Raw genomic sequence first — 16,791 nt, 5'->3', positions numbered from 1 at the left:
CTTCCATATGAACATCACCTTAAATTGTGGGTCGATGCCTGTTTGGGAGGTAGTAAAAAATGGTAGGACACTGATAATGATTAGAAATTTACATGTTCCTCAGTTTAGGAAAATTAGGTAGAAGAAGGTAGATCAAGCAGTAGATTCTAAAAAATCTAAGCCTTTATGCTTGTTTTAATGTATATATAGAAATATATAGAAATGAAAGTGTGCGATACTGCGTCACAGAAAGCCAGAATTTCCACTGCACACCCTCTCCCCCAAAAAAGGATTGATCCCTAGTCACAATCTTATCAAATTAACCATCTCTTATTTCTTGGTAAATGGATAGGGGGATGGTAACGTGTGCGTACTTCATAAAACGCATAAGGTTGTTATTGTTAATGCCCTGTTCACTTACAATGCCTGATTCTGCCGTCATGAACCCTAAGATCAGAGGCAGGAAATGCTGTACCGGGGTACTAAAGGCAAACTTAGATGCCTTCACTAACTGAAGGAGTTTTATTTCGATCATTCTTCCCCAGAGGCCAACGAGCAGGTTAAGATTGTTAGCATCACCTTGGCCATCGTTCCCCTTCACCCTTGCTTGTGAGCTTGTCTTCAGCCCAGACCCTACTCGAGCCCTGCCAAGTCCCACACATCAGGCGTTAGACTAACGCATTTCAAGTGTGGTGGTCCGTATCACCGCACTGAAATGCACTGTCACGCATTATACCGCCTCCTCAGCTGTCAGGCCGGCAGCGTTGCTATAATAAAGCACCATACAAGCTACAGTGGCAGTGCGCAGTGTGCATTTCTTCTGGCAGGCCTGGGGCGCTCTGGCTCAGCTGGTAAGCTCATCTGCACAGAGAGTGGTGCTACAATGTAACATCTGACTAAGTTACTAAGGACACGCGCGGTGATATCACTGGTGAGGACGGATTGAAGTCAGCGCCCCAATGGCTATGCAGAGTTGGTTGCACATCATGTGATTTAATAGGCAGGTCGGGTTCCTGCGGCGCGACGAGTCAGTGAACCGCTGCCCAGTTTCTCTTATAAAGTTGGCTGCACTGCCGTTGTGTGCTTGCTGCCTGGCTGTGGCACACAATCATGGCACTGCAGAGCTGGCTGCTCGCATGCCCGTAGCTGGTCCAAAGCCAGCTTGTCCTCTTCCTCGAGTAAGTGCGCTGAGAGTCAGGTCAGTGAGACACAATATGTTTACAAGTGCTAACTTTGCAGCTATCAAGCTCCATTCTGAGCTGCCTGCGCCCCTGTACTGTGAGTCACGCAGTCTGTCTCTGATCTGCTCACTTTTTCAGCTGCGTTACTAGCGCACTGAATAACTCGAGTTTTTTAGGGTGTTGCGGGGAGAGGGATGCGACTACTAGCCACTGACTAACTGTGGCTGTGCAACTTGCCTGGTTATAGCGCCGTGAGTGGCGCGTGGACGGTCAACAACAATCTCTAGCACCAGTCAAGCTTAAAATAAATTACAACTTCCTATCTGTGACCTAAATGAGTGCCTCCCGCTCGCGGCTTTACAATGCAGCCATGCTTACTGCTCATGCCGTAGGCGACAGTCACTCAGAGCTGAATATAGTTAAATTATAAATGTCTTCTAGACCGCTTTATTTTTTTCTGCAATAGCTAGAGTTTGATTGATAAATAAGTTGTTAACAAACTTCAGGCATATTTACTAGCCCCTTGCTCCCCTTAGTACTGCTGTAGCGTAAACATTTTTTACGCTACAGAGGCACTAAACAGGCCCTAACCCTGCGCCACATTTACAAAGTGGCACAATGCTAGAATTGCGTCACTTTGTAAACCTTGCGTCACACTATACCTGTGCCAGGTAAAATGTATGCAAGGGGGGGGGCTTCTCCTGCAGGGATGCCCAAAAAAATGGCGCAGTCAAATTTACAAGATTTCACTGCGCCATTCTAGCGTAATTTTTTAATGCCTGCCCAGTGATGCTAGGCTATTTCCCACGGGACTCCCCGAGCTTTGCTGGACTAGCATTAACATTTTTGGCACTAGTCTAGTAAAGCAGTACAATAACGCCAAATATTTTGACGCTATTGTCCTAACATGCGCCGTGGTGCACTGTATTGTAAATACAGCAATACCATGGTGTTGTTAGGGTGGGTGCAAGGAAACAGCCGATGTGCCGGTCCCTTGTAAAAATGCCCCTTCTTGTTTGTAATGCCCGAGCAATCAGACTGCTATGTGATGGCTTGCCAACTTGGTTGTCATCAGGACCGAGGGCAATTTTAACTAATTATGAACCTGCCCAGCTCCTTTCATTGCTTCCGCAAACAGAGGCTGGGTAGCCGTGATCACTGTCACATGATCTCACAGGCATATATGCATTCTGCGATCCATGTTGGGGCATCTCTCATATGCTGTTAGATACTCGGCTGGGTCCAATGCGTAGGATGCTCCTCTGCAGTGTTGATTACAGAGAAAAACCCGGGGCCCAGTCGGTGAAAAGCGCAAGGTTAGTGGCCTTCCGTTTCTGGTGCTTTGCAGCAGTTACCCATTGATCAGATGGGTGTAATTTCTGATATTTATATGTTTTCCTCGTCTTCATTGCTGCATTTTGCTTGCAAGAAAGCGTCACTCCTATTTGTTGAAATGTCACTCATAATGACACTGAAATTATGAAAATGTCACACATAGCAATCTGAAATCTTGACAGCTATGCTAGTCAGTCAACACACTGTAACGCACACTCGCATTCATTGTGTGGCACTGCACTTTCACAATCTATAATGGGAAAAAAGAAGAAAATAAAATAAAGATATTAACGAATCCTAAATGAAGAAGTGGGAGAATGAAGATATTTTTTGGGAAGCTTATAATTAAAAAAACATATAAAATGGTAACCTAGTACCAATTTCTGTGTCTGCAAATAATGTAATAAAAAGCAGCAGTATAGTATAAAAACAGATATTGCTTGAGTCGTTTGCAGGTCAATGGCCCAACCTTGACAAAAACATAAACGCGAACACCTTGGACTTGCCTTCCGACTACAGTTCGGTGATGCACTACTCCAAGTAAGAAGACGCTCTGCCCCGCTGAAACTGGACGTGTAGTTAAACATTGCACCGTGAGGATTAGAATGGCTTGGTGTAGATATGGGCGATGACCTGGGAACAGTAACCGGGATTAGCACCAAGAGCATATCTCAGGTGTGTTATGGGATGCAGGAGGCAAGGCAGAAATGCTGAGCTATTCCTCATCAGACCACATCGCACCTGGGGCACCTGGGCAGGATTGTTTGCTCTGAAGATAAAAGGAGGACTAAAAGTTCTGGTGTTTATATCTTTCCTAGGGAGCCTTCACCGAATCACTGATTTGCATCACATGAGAGGACCAGGTTTAGTGGAGTTCAGAAGTGCAGTGCAATTGATAGCTCATTTAGGGCTAGATTTAAAAAATGTGGCGCTGCATCCAGTGCAGCACCACTTTTCTTGCGCCCCTTAGTGCCCCCTCACACCACGATGTATGCACCGTATCTGAGATACAGCGCACCGTGGCGGTAGCTAGGGAACTAGCGCCATAATTTTTGATTCTAGTTTGTAGCTTTGCAGGATTAGCGTGAAACATTTTGAAGCTAATCCTGCAAAGCCCATTGAGGCCCACTGTAAACAACGGTGTGCTTCCTTTTAACGCCTCCTTTGCATATATTATGCCTGGCACAGGCATAATGTAGTGCAAAGGGTGACTAAGTAGCGCAATGCATGCATTGCACTGCTTTGTAAATATGGTGCAGCAATTTTTGTCTTGTTGGGCCACATTAGCATAAAAAAATAAAGATGCTAATGTGGAGCAAGGAGGCACTAGGGGCTCTTAAATCTGCTGCTTAATCCTTAGTATATAACATCAACTGCTGTAAGAAGCTCCAGTGCTGAACGTGGGAGCAATAGGTAGGAAAAGTGGGGGTGGTACGCTGTGCTAATCTATGTTATATAATGACGCTGTACTATGGAGGACACTGTTCTGTCCAGTATGTTGGCCATCAGATGAATATTCTTACTTCCCCAACAGGACTGCATATTCTAACACACCTGGCAAGAGCACACTCGTCCCCAAGCCTGACCCCACTGTTCGCATTGGACAAAGGGCTGGAATAAGCAACCTGGATGTGGCCAAGATCAATGCGCTCTACAGCTGCGGTGAGTGGCGTTGTGTACCTGGCGGCTGAAGCTGTGGTGGTGCGGGCGCCTTCGCATGCTGTCTGTCCTATGACTATGCCCTCCCTAGCAGGAGCCCTCCCTTACCAAAGACATCTTTGCACCAACACTTCGTTGAGAACTCAGGCCCAGATTTACGGGCTTTTGACACAGGGCAGCGCAGCATGTCAGCTTGGTGCGCTGCTCTGCTTTAAAGGGAAAGGGCATGAATGCACCATATCTAAGCAATACGGTGCAAACCTGCCCTTTCCCACTGCGTTTGTGCCATTTTGGCTGCCCAGCGCTAAAACAGGCCCCCTGGCACCATGGTGCCAGAGTGTCTGTGTTGTAGGTATGATTGCTTTTGTGCAGGAAGGGGATCCTTTGGGCACAAAAACAACCCTGGGAGGCTTTTTCCTTTTTCTATGTGTGCTGCAGAAATGCTCTGCGTGGCCTCAGATATGACTGAAAGGTTTGTACCACCGTTGAGACACAAAACGTGACGCAATGGTGGTGCAAAGGGCACATAAATATGGTCCTCGATGTTTAACCATCGGCCTTAATCGCTTTTATGTGAATCAAATCTTTTGGCCAGTCACTCTATTTCTTCCCAAATGAAGTCACATTTTTTCTACATCCGTTTTCTTCATAAAATTATTCTGCATTTACCTTCATCTTGCAGATTGTCTGTGCCCTTCTCGTGTAATCTGCCTCTCTTTGGGCCAAGCGTATGAAATCACAGGACTGAAATTTCCTAATAGCGAATTTTAGCGATTTGGTATTAGGAAAGCGCAAACACTTATTGATTCCCTCTGGGCCGCAAATGGACCAATATTCAATCATCAATGTTCATCAGGCAGCTCGCAATTTGCGACTCACTGTGAATGGCTAAAACTACAGGGATGGTGGCCTGCTGAGGTCAGCAGACCACCATGTCTGTGATTTCTTTCTCAAAGATGCATTTTTTTTGTAATGCAACTTGTTTCCTTTAAAGGGAAACGGGATGCCTTTCAAAAACAAAAATGCAAATGCAAATTGCTTAGCACTAACTTGAAGGTGGTAGTAACTGCAAATGTTTGCAACATCATTCCTGGTTGCAAAACGATCCTACATAAGAGTGCTACTCGTTATTAGCAAGAGGTGCCCTTGGCATGCCCCCTCCTAATAGTGAGTTGCAAACCCTATTTTGCGAGTCGGTAATAGGCTACCAACTTGGAAAACAGGGCAGGTACTTGCCAAAAAGCATTTTACTGCTCGCAAAGGGCACGATGGGCTGTTTGCCATCAGTGAAAGGCTTTGTACATCTGGCCCTTTGTATTCCACAAACCTGTTGTTAAATCTCTCTAGCGCCAGGATACGCTTATGGGTGACAGTTTGCACTGTTTAAATTTCGTTTGACATAACATTAACATCTAATGCATTATAACTTATCTCCAAATTATGCCTCTGTAGCAGGCCTTCTACATATTTCACACAGAAAAGCAATCCAAAGCAATCTGAAAAACAATGACTTAAAAATGTTGCGTGCTGTCAATTTGTTACACGTTGAGTGGCAAAACTGCATGTATCAAGTTGTCTCGCTGAAAGATTTACAACTTAGCATTACAACTTCTTTGATAGTTAAGCATACATGTTATTTATTGGGTGGCAAATATACGACAAAGTAGGCATTTTTAAAAGTACTGATTGCGCCGAGCCCCAAATTAATAGGGGCACTTAGAATACAACCATGCACAACCACGCGCAAATTCAGATAGACAGTGTGAGTTGGTTGCTCTGTACCAAGTGAACCCTTCCTCTTCCAGGTCTCTGCAGGACAGTGCTCATGAACCCAAGAGGAACCATTAGCTTCACCCCAAGCACATCCCTGCCCCGGGGCGCGAGCAGCTGTATATGGCTGATCCGGCTTCCAGGAAATCAGGTGACATTTACTGTTCCAGCTAATGAGGTTTACTTAATGCACAAAAGAGCCTTATTGTAATTTATTATTTAGCCCATGGACCAGGGAGACGTTTTACTTGCTAGAAATGAAACAAAAATAGATGGTGGCAAATGGGAAAAGGAGCCAAAATAAAGCCCAGACTCAATTACTCTCTGAAATGCCTAGGGATGGCATGGGGCAAAGGGGTTACGGACTACGGTTTGTACAAATGTTAATACATTTGCTCCTGGTACTTCAGCCCTCCACCCTTCTTCTGTAGATCCCGATCTCAACCAAATACTGCTAGGCCTCCAGAGAAGGAAAGCATCACATTCTGATCCAGTCCAAGGCAGCTAGAACTTAGAACTTAGGACCAGAAAAGGTGGGGCTTGTGCTTCCAATAGTTCTCTCTATTGTCTTATGCCCAACCATCGTCTAGCGGGTACAGCCCCTACCCCTACATATTACATTATATTAGCTTTACTTGGGATTGGGGATGCTTGCACTTTTGGTTAAAATAAATCCCAGCACTGCCTCCAGCTTCCTTTTCACCCTCTTCCAGTACCTCTCAATGATCCAGCAGCTCCAGATCATGTGTAGAAATGTAGTGCCCTTCCCACAATCCAGCAGGCATGTATCATCCCTCTCCTTCCCTACAAATTAGCATATTTTGTCTTCCCAGCATATCATCATAGGAAGAATATAGGCTGCAGCTGCTGACAAACCGTTTTTAACATTATAGATAACAGATTCATCTTCTATGGCACCAGTGCTTGCTATGGCATGGGAAATAATATAAATAAACAATAATCCAGGATTTGTAAATCGGAGCAAATCACCCGTGAGGGCCTAGGCACGGGGATGTGGAGCCTTCGCCAATGCCGATACCCAAACCCGGCTCCCCCGGCTTCGAGATCGCAGCTGAAACCGTCCCGCCACACCCTCTCACTCACATTTGCTATTTCATTTTACAAATATTTTCCTAGTATTCAATTTTTATTTATGTTGCATCAGTAGCTCTCCTTTAAGAAGGACTGCACATGATCATACAGCAGGGCATAATAATATTTTGTTGGAGCCAAAGCAATGATTAGTGGAAGGTGGGTGCTACGTTGGATCCATGGCATACAAGTTAATTCATCGCATATTACCACTAAAGGAACATCCATATTTGCATTACACTCAGTGACAAGTATTGTGAAATAAGGACGGCTTACAGTCGTGGTAATGGAGATCTGCTACCTTGCCTGCATTTGTAGACTAGTTTTGAAAAGTAAAATCTGAATAGACAGTTGTGGCTTCAACGTCCCAAGGTATCTAGACTTCCAAACACTGGAAATGCAGACATTGTGCGGTAAATTTATAACTGCCAATGATGCTGCACTTAAACCATCAGTGAACTCAGACTGGCAAGCTGACCTGCAGGGCCTCATCGAAGATGTAATCTTCAGAACCTCAGTGCTGCACCCAGCCGCCAGACAGGCCTGCATCTGGGAGATCATGGAGGCTTCGTAAACATGTCATGGCAAACCAACTGGTCTCACTTTGCCAAAGATTTGTGATTACCTCCATTGTTTTTGCCAATGCTGGATGCTTTTAAAATACAATGGGATTATGAAAGCCAATAGCAGTGACTGGCCACCTTGAATTTGTTTTATACTTTGTAACGTGGTGGGCGTCTTGAAAATGTGAAAAGGTTAAGTTACTTCCCTGTAATCCTAGTTCTTCTCTTTCAGGAGCATCCTCATCAAAGTCATAAGCACTGAATATTTCAGATCACATGAGCTCATATATATATATATATATATATATATATATATATATATATATATATATATATATATATATATATAGCATACAAAATATACCTAGTACTTTAATAGACATATATATACATATATCTATGCAGCCTATATTAAAGTCTAAAAATACCCAATTTACATTCAGTTTTTCTTTGATAAACCTCTTACCAGACAAGCATTTCTGTAAATTAGAAGAACGGAGAGCATATATTGCAAAACACAGCCTTAATTGAAGAGAAAACTGCAAGGAAATTCAAAGCCACTGTTAGCCAAAAGGATAGATTAAAAGCATTCGCATGTGGAAGTAGGCATCCTGGAGATCGATGGAACACATCCAGTCCCAATGATGAAGCTGGGGTTTTATGTGGTGGAGGCAAGCATTTGGAACTTTCCCCTGCATATGTATTTTTTGAGCAGCCGTAAGTCTAAAATGTGCCTTAATTCAACCTTTGGGCCTTTTCAACCTTTGAGCCTTTTTACTTTACGAGGACATACCTCCTACTTACTCCTACTCCCTTTTAAGAGAATAGAACCTCCTTTATTTCCTTCTTGCGAAGAAGAGTGGAGACTTCGTTCTTCAGAAGCTTCTGCTGATGGCGAGATGTTTTTGAAGGAGGAACAGCTGAATGAGGTATTTGAAGTGAAGTGAGTATCCATTCTCTACAATACTTAAGACCCATTTGTCATTAGTAATGTTGTACCACTCGTTCAGATGCTTGGTGATACTTCACCCCTCCGGAGTGGGTAACAGTGACGGGGGAAGTGAGAACTTATTGTTTGCTGACGGGGGAAGTGAGAACTTATTGTTTGGAGGAAACTGGTGGTTGTCATCCATGTGTGACGCAAACAATGAGGTGCCGGTAAAAGAAAGGTTCAGGATGCGCTTCTGCACCTCTGATTTCAGACCAGTAAGATGAAGCCATGATGAGTGCCTGGCACTGACAGTGTGGGAATATCAGTTCGCCACCAGGTCGGAGCCATGTGCTGCTGCGCTAATTATTTGATTAGCGACCAAACCCCTTTGCTGCAAGATCTCCTCATAGTCATGTCTTCCCTGGGTAGCCGTAGGAGGCTGACCCTCTATGTAGTGTGCTAAACTGGACACACTATGCAGAGGGTCAGGGCAACCAACTGTTGATTTCCAGAGGTAAAAATTAGACCACGTAATGATCCAATTTGTAAGGTAGCTGGTCAAGCAATTAGGCTAATCCAGGAGATGTGCACCACACACACTCAATGAATAACTCAAGACCGGAATTTATTAAAAATACTTCAGACTTTTACATACATTTTAAGGGCCACCTGAAGGAGCCACTTGGAAAAGGAGCTGGTTTGCAGATTTAAAGTTGGTGCCTGGGGATCCCCTTGGGCTGTTGAGGTCGCAAGGGATTGGGGACCCGGGGCACACAGCAGATCCCACGATGAAAGGCTCAGGGCGGCCAGTTGCAGGGCGTTTTGGAGGTCTTGGATGCTGTGCGCAAAGTGACCCTTTGGAGCTGGAGGTAAGTCTTCTTCTTGGGGTCTTGCAGGACGTTGTGGGTGCTTTGGTAGGAGGTCCAGGGTGTGACTAAAGTCCCTCAGGTGGGGCTTCGTCCTGGTCCAGTTGCAGCTCTGGGAGAGATGTTTTTGATGATGTTTGACGTGCACTGGTCAGTACCTGGGGTATTGCCACAACTCGGCCATGGGAGGGTGCTGTGCCACCAAACTTGGCACACTTTCAGGTCTCATCCGGGCTTTTGTTGTTGTATCATTGGGTCTGGCTGTGACTTCTGGTTGTGGAGTTATCGTCCAGTCGGTGAAGTTTCCCTCACCGGTTTGCAGGTTTCTTTTGGTTCTTGAGTGGTGCCTCCACTCGGGAGGGAGAGCGCAGGCTATTTGCGAAGCCTGGAGGTCCTCTGGGTCTTTGGAGGTCGGTCCAGTGGTCAGCTCCTCCTCAGCGGCGATTGTTGGGACTCTGGTGCAGCAAGCACGGGTCTTGGAGCCTCTTCTGGTGCAGCAGGTCCTCTATTCTCATGTTGGCGGGTTCTTTGGTCCTGTCTTCTTTTCTTCCAGATGAATCTAAATTCTTGGTCTAGGGGAACCCATTAAATACTGAATTTAGTGGGCGTTTTAGGGGGAACCTGGTAATGTCCAATGGGACACTTACCCTTGGGTGGCTACACCCACTACAGTGGCCACTTCCTGAGATGGAGGGTCCACTTCGCCTGCAAGCCCCTAGGGTGGTGCATGCTCAGTGAGGCCACACCTCCTACCCTTTGTCTGGTTTCCCGCCTTTGCTCCGGCCAAAAGTGGGAGTTTGCAAGGAGGGAAGCCATGTGCCTCTAGAAGCAGGCCTGGAGGCTCGAGTTTCAGCGGCAGTAGCCCTTTGAAGCTCACCGCCAGGGTGTAGCACATTGCTGAGGGAGGGGTTGTTAGCTCCTCCACCCAGGTAGGGCATTGTTTTACATACCATAGAGCCATGGCTCTGCCCAAGGTTTATATATTGGCAGTCTGGAAGTGGCAGGGTGGCTGGAACCAGTCAGCAACTATGCCAGTTAGGTTAGCTTTTGCAGGGGGCACTTCTAAGATGGCCCCTGCGTACATTTAGGGTTAAATCCAACACTGGTCCCAATTTGGATTTAATATTCTGAGTTGTTTGATTCCAAACAACTCAGGGTACATAGTGGCCATCACGTAAATGGAGAACTTGTGTTTGACCAGTGTCCAGTACATGTACTTAAATTAGCTGCTCTGTTCGCTCACTATGTCTCAGGTTTGGCAAGGACACAGTGGGGGCATATTGCTCTTGCAATTATGCCCTCACATATAGTATGGAGCACCCTACCTTAGGGCTGTAAGTCCTACCTGAGGGGTGGCTTACCCATATCAAATGCTGTGTAGGGTGGACAGGGCACACAGGAAGTTGGCCATGTCGAGTTTGCCATTTTAGGTTTGCCCCAGTACACTCAGCCTACACTGGCAGTGCTGGGTGCATCTGGGTCCAGAGCCCTAGAGGGTGGCACAATCAGTGCTGCTGCCCTCAGGGGCCTACTCATACTATCCCATGCCCTGGGTAGTGGGGTATCCATTTACTAGGGTCTTATACTGATATGTAAGAGTGTATCCAATTGTGACAAGGATCACAACAGATTTAGGGAAAGAGCTCTGGTCCAGGGAACCTGGGCACTACCAACTTCTAGAACACATCAACATCAGGCAAAAAGTGGGAGCTTACCATGCAAAAAGAGGCCTCCTCTCACAGTAGCTTTCTGTAAATCAGACCAGTGAGTCCCAGAGAGACCTATGATATTGCCCCTGTAATGCTCTAGCGCTAGACACTTTCATAAATTAGGTAGATGTGCCAGACATTTTTCTGCCCAAGGAATCTATTTGTTTACTTTACTTGTCTGGGGGGACAGACGATAAAGCTGCAATGGAGTGCGTCTTCTTGTCTGTTGCTATAATGACTGAATCTAGTGGAGGATCAGTTTGTAGAAATAAAGGGTCCTGATCAGGAGCCTTATATTTCTTTAAAATTCTCATTGGAGCCACTTGAAGGGAGGCTGGAGTTAGAAATATGTCCATCGCTGGTTGAGGAAGACCTGGTACCATAATGGCCTTGAGGAAAACCTATTGTAGGAAAGTGCCTTTTTTTACATGGTCCCCCTCCCCCACTTTTTGTTTGGTTTCTGGTATGTTTTTCACTGAAAGTGCACTGGGTCCATTCTAAACAGGTCCCCAGTGCCAGATCTCTTTCCCTATAACTGCACCGTCGTTTTTTCCAATTGGCAAACCTTTAATTGTTACTGTAAGTCCCTAATAAATGACACCTCTGGTACCTAGAGCATGGGGTACTAAAGGAAGCACGGACTGAGCCACCATAAGGGATCCTCTGACCTAAGTGCACCCAGTGCTGCCTTTGCATACTGCGTGTCTTGGTGCAGACCCAAAATGAAACCAGGCCATGGCACACAACCTGTGTGCCCTGTCCAGGTGCGTGTAATATATGCAAGCCAACAGTCTGGCAGGCCTTCCAGCCCTGAAGGCAGGGTGCATTATACTACATGTGAGGGCATATCTGCATGAACAGATATGTCCCTGCTATGTCTTTGTCGATTCTCAGACATAGCCAGTAAACAGTGATAGGGATGTTTGGTATCAAACATCTCATATTAACAAACCTTCACTTACTCCAGTCTTGGATGTATTAATTTGTGCCCTAAGAGGGCACTTTAGAAGTGATCCCTGCATAACCTACCAACTCCTACGTGGGTACTGACTGGTTAGAACCAGTACAGCCACCTTAGACAAAGTTCTGGCCCCTTGAGGTGAGAGCCAGTGCTTTTGAGGGCTCAGAACTAAACCCTGCTCTGGGCAGAGGTGTGACCTCCTCTCCCAGGCAGATGGGCATTCTAGGGCAGGGAGCTTCAAAGTCCTTGCCACCTTTGAAATGAGACCTAGGCCTCTCCGAATGTGGAGGAGGCAAACCACCAGTTTTTGACCCCACTTTTGGTGGCAGGTCTGGCGGGAAAATTAAGGAGGAGTGTCCACTCCATGCCAGTCCCATCCCTAGGGTGGACGAGCTGAAGTGGCCACTACTTTTAAAATTCCTCCATATTGTGTGGAGGGAATTAGACTGGTTAGGGCTATGCCACTTCACAAAGTAAGTGGTCATAGAAAGGATGTAGTCACCCTAAAGGTGAGTAGCCCATTGGCTAACGCCTGGCACTTCTTGTAACGCCCCTAAATTCAGTATTTATGTGGCACCACTGAACCCTTCAATCAGATTCCTGCGACCTAAGAAGAACTGGAGCCGTCGCCAGCAGAGAAGATTGAAAACAACTGACTTGGCCCCAGCCCCACTGGTCTGTCTACCGCCTTCAAGAAAATCTGCACATAGAAGACGACCGTCCTGCAGCTCAGTGACCTCCAATGTCTTGGGAGGACTACCTGCCTTTAAAAAAGACCAAGAAGATCTGTGGACAGTGGACCTGTCCATAAGAAACCATCTTTAAAGAAGAGGAAGCTTGGCTGTGGAACCAAGAAACCCGACACCAGAAGTGACCACTGCACCCGACGCCCCTGGCCCGAGTCCAAGTGGCCCACATGTCCTGTGAACGTCCCCGTCACTTTTGACCAAGAGACCACTGTGGGATGACCCCTGCCAGACTCCCCAGTGACATCTGCAGCCTGAATCTGAGGGATCCCTCCACGTGACCTGCCTGGTGAGTTGCATCCGATGTCTAAAGACACCCCTGCACCTGGAGCCCCGGAGGAGTTGTAGGCACAAATGACGGTGCCCCTAAAACCCCTGGCATCTCAACTTACCTGGGCAGTTGTGGGTTGACACCTCCCAGCCTCCTGGCCAGAGCCTGCAGCCTGTTTCTGGAAGCCATCTCCTCCAGAGAGATACATAGGGCACCAGGCGCTGTGTTGGCACTCTGCACCCGGCCGCCCCTGAGACGCTGAGTGTATAAGTTTGGTGCTACCCTGTGACCTCTATTGCACTTACCACAACACCAGGAGATCGACCTCTAGCCTTGCTGTACTCACCTGAGAGAAGCGCTGCAGCAGATATCCCCATCTCCATTGGAAAGCATTGGCTGCCCAACACTGTGTTGGCACTCTGCACCCGGCTGCCCCTGCGCCACTGAGGGTGTAAATTTGGTGCTGACTTGTGGCCCCACTAGTGCTCGCCTAAACCCCCGGAGAGTGATCTCTGTCCCCGCTGATACTTGCCTGTGAGCAGCATGAAAACTTTGGCCCCTCCCTAGCCTCTATTGATTAATATTGGACACAACCTCAACTTTAACCTCTGCACCCAGCCCCACTGTGCCGCTGTGGGTGCACCTTGGATACCAACCTGAACCTTGCCTAGTGCTAGCCTAAACACCTAAAGACTGGGACCTTCAGTCGTGTGCTTACCTGCAAAACTGTACCTTTGTTTTCCTTCATAGGCTAACATTGAAGACTGAAAATTGCACTGTCGATTTGTGAAACAGTAAAGTATTTTTAATCTGAAAACTGCTTACCTTATAACGAAGTGCTATGGTTCACGGCATATGTAAAAGCCACTGATATTTTTATAAATTGGGGTTGGATTTATTCTTTATGTGTGTGTGTGTCTCATTTATTGCCTCTGTGAGTACAACAAATGCTTAACACGACTCCCTGATAAGCCTAGTACTTGGCTAAACTACCACAAATAGCTCGAGACCTATCTATTTCTGTCTCTACCCATCTTTGGGGACCCCGTGGACTCCCTGCACAGTGTACTTCACTATATAGAGAGCCAACGTCCTACACCTATGATGTAAGGTCTCAAAGATAACCGAAGAGGTTGTAGCTGGTGCTAGAATATCAATGTTCAGCTTAGCAGCTCCTCTCACCAACACCTCATTAAATGTATCTAGATCGTCTATTATGGATACTCTTATTGTTGGAGTGACTGAAAGTGTTGGTGAGTAACCCCTCTTTGAAGATCCTGGGGATGTAGACTATATACGGGATTTAAATTTGTGGTGGCAAGATCAAGGCCTTCGAGACCTTCTTGGAGGCGTAGAGGATCATGTTTCGGAGCTGTTTTGCGATCTACTCCTTGTCCATGATCTGGCTCTGCGCGGAGGAATTGTCTCGCTAAGGAACCTGGATCTTGTTGGGGGTCCAAGAGAGCGTCTTATTGCAGCCGACTTAGATTCCTGTCCCGATGTCAAACTGCACCTGGTTGCTGCCAACGGAGACTGTCTTGGTGAAGTGTTGCTCAATGTCGAGTGATGAAGGGGCACCGTTGATGAAGTCTTCAGTGTAGCATGCCTCGACGTTGAACGGAAATGGTCAGCCATCGATGCAGTGTATGCCTGGTGTACTTGCTTTGACATCTTCCAGTAGAGACCTGATGGAGACTTCCTCTGTGTTGAGATCGAGCGTCGGTGAGATGATAAAGGGACGTCCCTTGACGACGTGGGCTTAGTCAGCTAGTGATATTGTGTGGATGTCAGTGGAGACCGTTCTGTTGTAGGGTCTCTTGATGTCGGTCATCACCGACATCATCATCGATGGCGATGAGGGCACTCTCGACATCCATCCCGATGGAGAACACATAGGTATTTTTCCTACCTCTAGATGTTGATCTTGTTCTCCTTTTCTTTCTCCTGCCACGAGATCTGCCTCTGGATAATCCTTAGTGAAAAGAGGCAGGTGTCTTGGAGGAAGAAGGAAGAGGACCTTCTGCAATTTTGGCTTTTTCTTTCTCCTGAAGACCATGCAGATGTATTTTCTCTCTATCTTTTAAAGTCATTTTAGAGAGTTTTTGGCAATGGTGGCGAGGTTCAGGTAGATGAGTATCAGGGAGACATAACATACCTACTGAGTGGGGATCAGTCTATGCCTTCTTTTTATCACAGGCAGGGCACTTGACAAAAAGAAAATGCATTTTTGACAGAGAATATTGGAAATTCCTGCCAGAAAAAAATTATTTTGCACTCTGGGTGAGAAAAAGATATAGAATGGAGCAGAGAAAAATTATTTTCATAAAATGATTTTTGACAAACGTCAGAAACTGAGAGAGCTCAGTGCTCCGGGATCCTCACTGAAGGAGCCGGATTTTTTTTTTATCTAACTGCCACCTTTGAGGCATGATGGGATGCAGGAGGTCCTGACGTTCTTAAAGGCATGGTGTCAGTATTTTCTTCTTATGCCTATTGGCTAACAAAGCCTTTGTATTTGCTTGCAGTTTTCTCTTCAATAAAGGCAATTTATGCTCTCTCTCTCTGACTTACAGAAATGCGTGAGACTGGTAGGAGTTTAATCAAAGAAAAACTCAATGTAAATTGGTCATTTTTATCCTTTAACATATATCTCTATTAAAGTACTACTTTTATTTTGTATGCTACACACACACACACACATATATATATATATATATATATATATATATATATATATATATATATATATATTTAATAATAATATGTCCTCCGGGGTCCCTGCACATGGACGGGAATATTCAGTGCTTATGACTATTGATGAGGATCCCCTGGAAAAGAAGAAAACAAGTTACTTACCTGTAACTACAGTTATCCAGTATTGGTATCTTTCATAAATTCACATGCTTGAATCATCCCCGTCGTCGAAGTGGGAGTCCCACGGTACATAAAATAGCAATAAATAATAAATAATTTTTTTTTGCCATAGGCTATAATGGAGCCAGAGCTTGCTCATATAGCCTATCCATGTCCTTTTGTGAAAGGACCCAAACCTGCCTGCTGTCTAATCAGGCACCAGCACCCTCTAGAACCTTCTCCAGAGAAGCTCCCTTCCTCAGATTTTCCAGCACGAGAGTGAAAAATTAAAACCTGAGAGGAAATGCGAGCATCAAAGGGGAGGCGGGTGGGTCGCATGTGAATTTATGAAAGATACCAATACTGGATAACTGTAGTTACAGGTAAGTAACTTGTTTTCTTATCCAGTATTGGATCTTTCATAAATTCACATGCTTGAATCTGAATAGACAGCAGTATGGTTGATAAACATTGTATCCAGCGTGGGTGGAGGGTGCGAGCATGAAGACCCTCTATCTCAAATATAAATAATAATAATCATAATAATAATAACAATCATAGAAACTCATACATTTCTGACTGTGAGTTACGAAGGAATACAGATACTTTAAGTACCTGTATATATATATATATATATATATATATATATATATATATATATATATATATATATATATAATTCATGTATATTCATACACATTCATAAGCACATACATACACTTTACATATTCACATGGAAGCATAATAGAAATTTGTATCTCAAAACATATGACTATGACTAAGGAAAAGTCTCACCTTAATGAAAGAGATGGCGTAGCACAGCTTGTCCTACTAGAGAGTCTGATCTTTGTGATGACTCCAAACAATAATGCTGC

At 45.4% G+C, this 16,791-nt stretch overlaps 1 protein-coding gene across 1 annotated transcript in view; it reads left to right on the top strand.

Annotated features, from left to right (window-relative positions):
• Positions 1-16,791, top strand: part of LOC138280284 (embryonic protein UVS.2-like) — a 58,377-nt gene that overhangs the window by 1,120 nt on the left and 40,466 nt on the right. Inside the window, exons 3-4 of the mRNA XM_069219474.1 lie at positions 4,030-4,157; positions 5,960-6,075. Coding sequence (XP_069075575.1) covers positions 4,030-4,157; positions 5,960-6,075 — 244 coding nt within the window. The remainder of the gene's footprint in view (positions 1-4,029; positions 4,158-5,959; positions 6,076-16,791) is intronic.

The sequence above is a fragment of the Pleurodeles waltl genome, unplaced genomic scaffold, assembly GCF_031143425.1.
Source record: "Pleurodeles waltl isolate 20211129_DDA unplaced genomic scaffold, aPleWal1.hap1.20221129 scaffold_71, whole genome shotgun sequence".
Lineage (NCBI taxonomy): Eukaryota > Metazoa > Chordata > Amphibia > Caudata > Salamandridae > Pleurodeles > Pleurodeles waltl.
The sequence above is the reverse complement of the archived record's forward strand: the minus strand, read 5'-3'. Positions and strand labels throughout refer to the sequence as shown.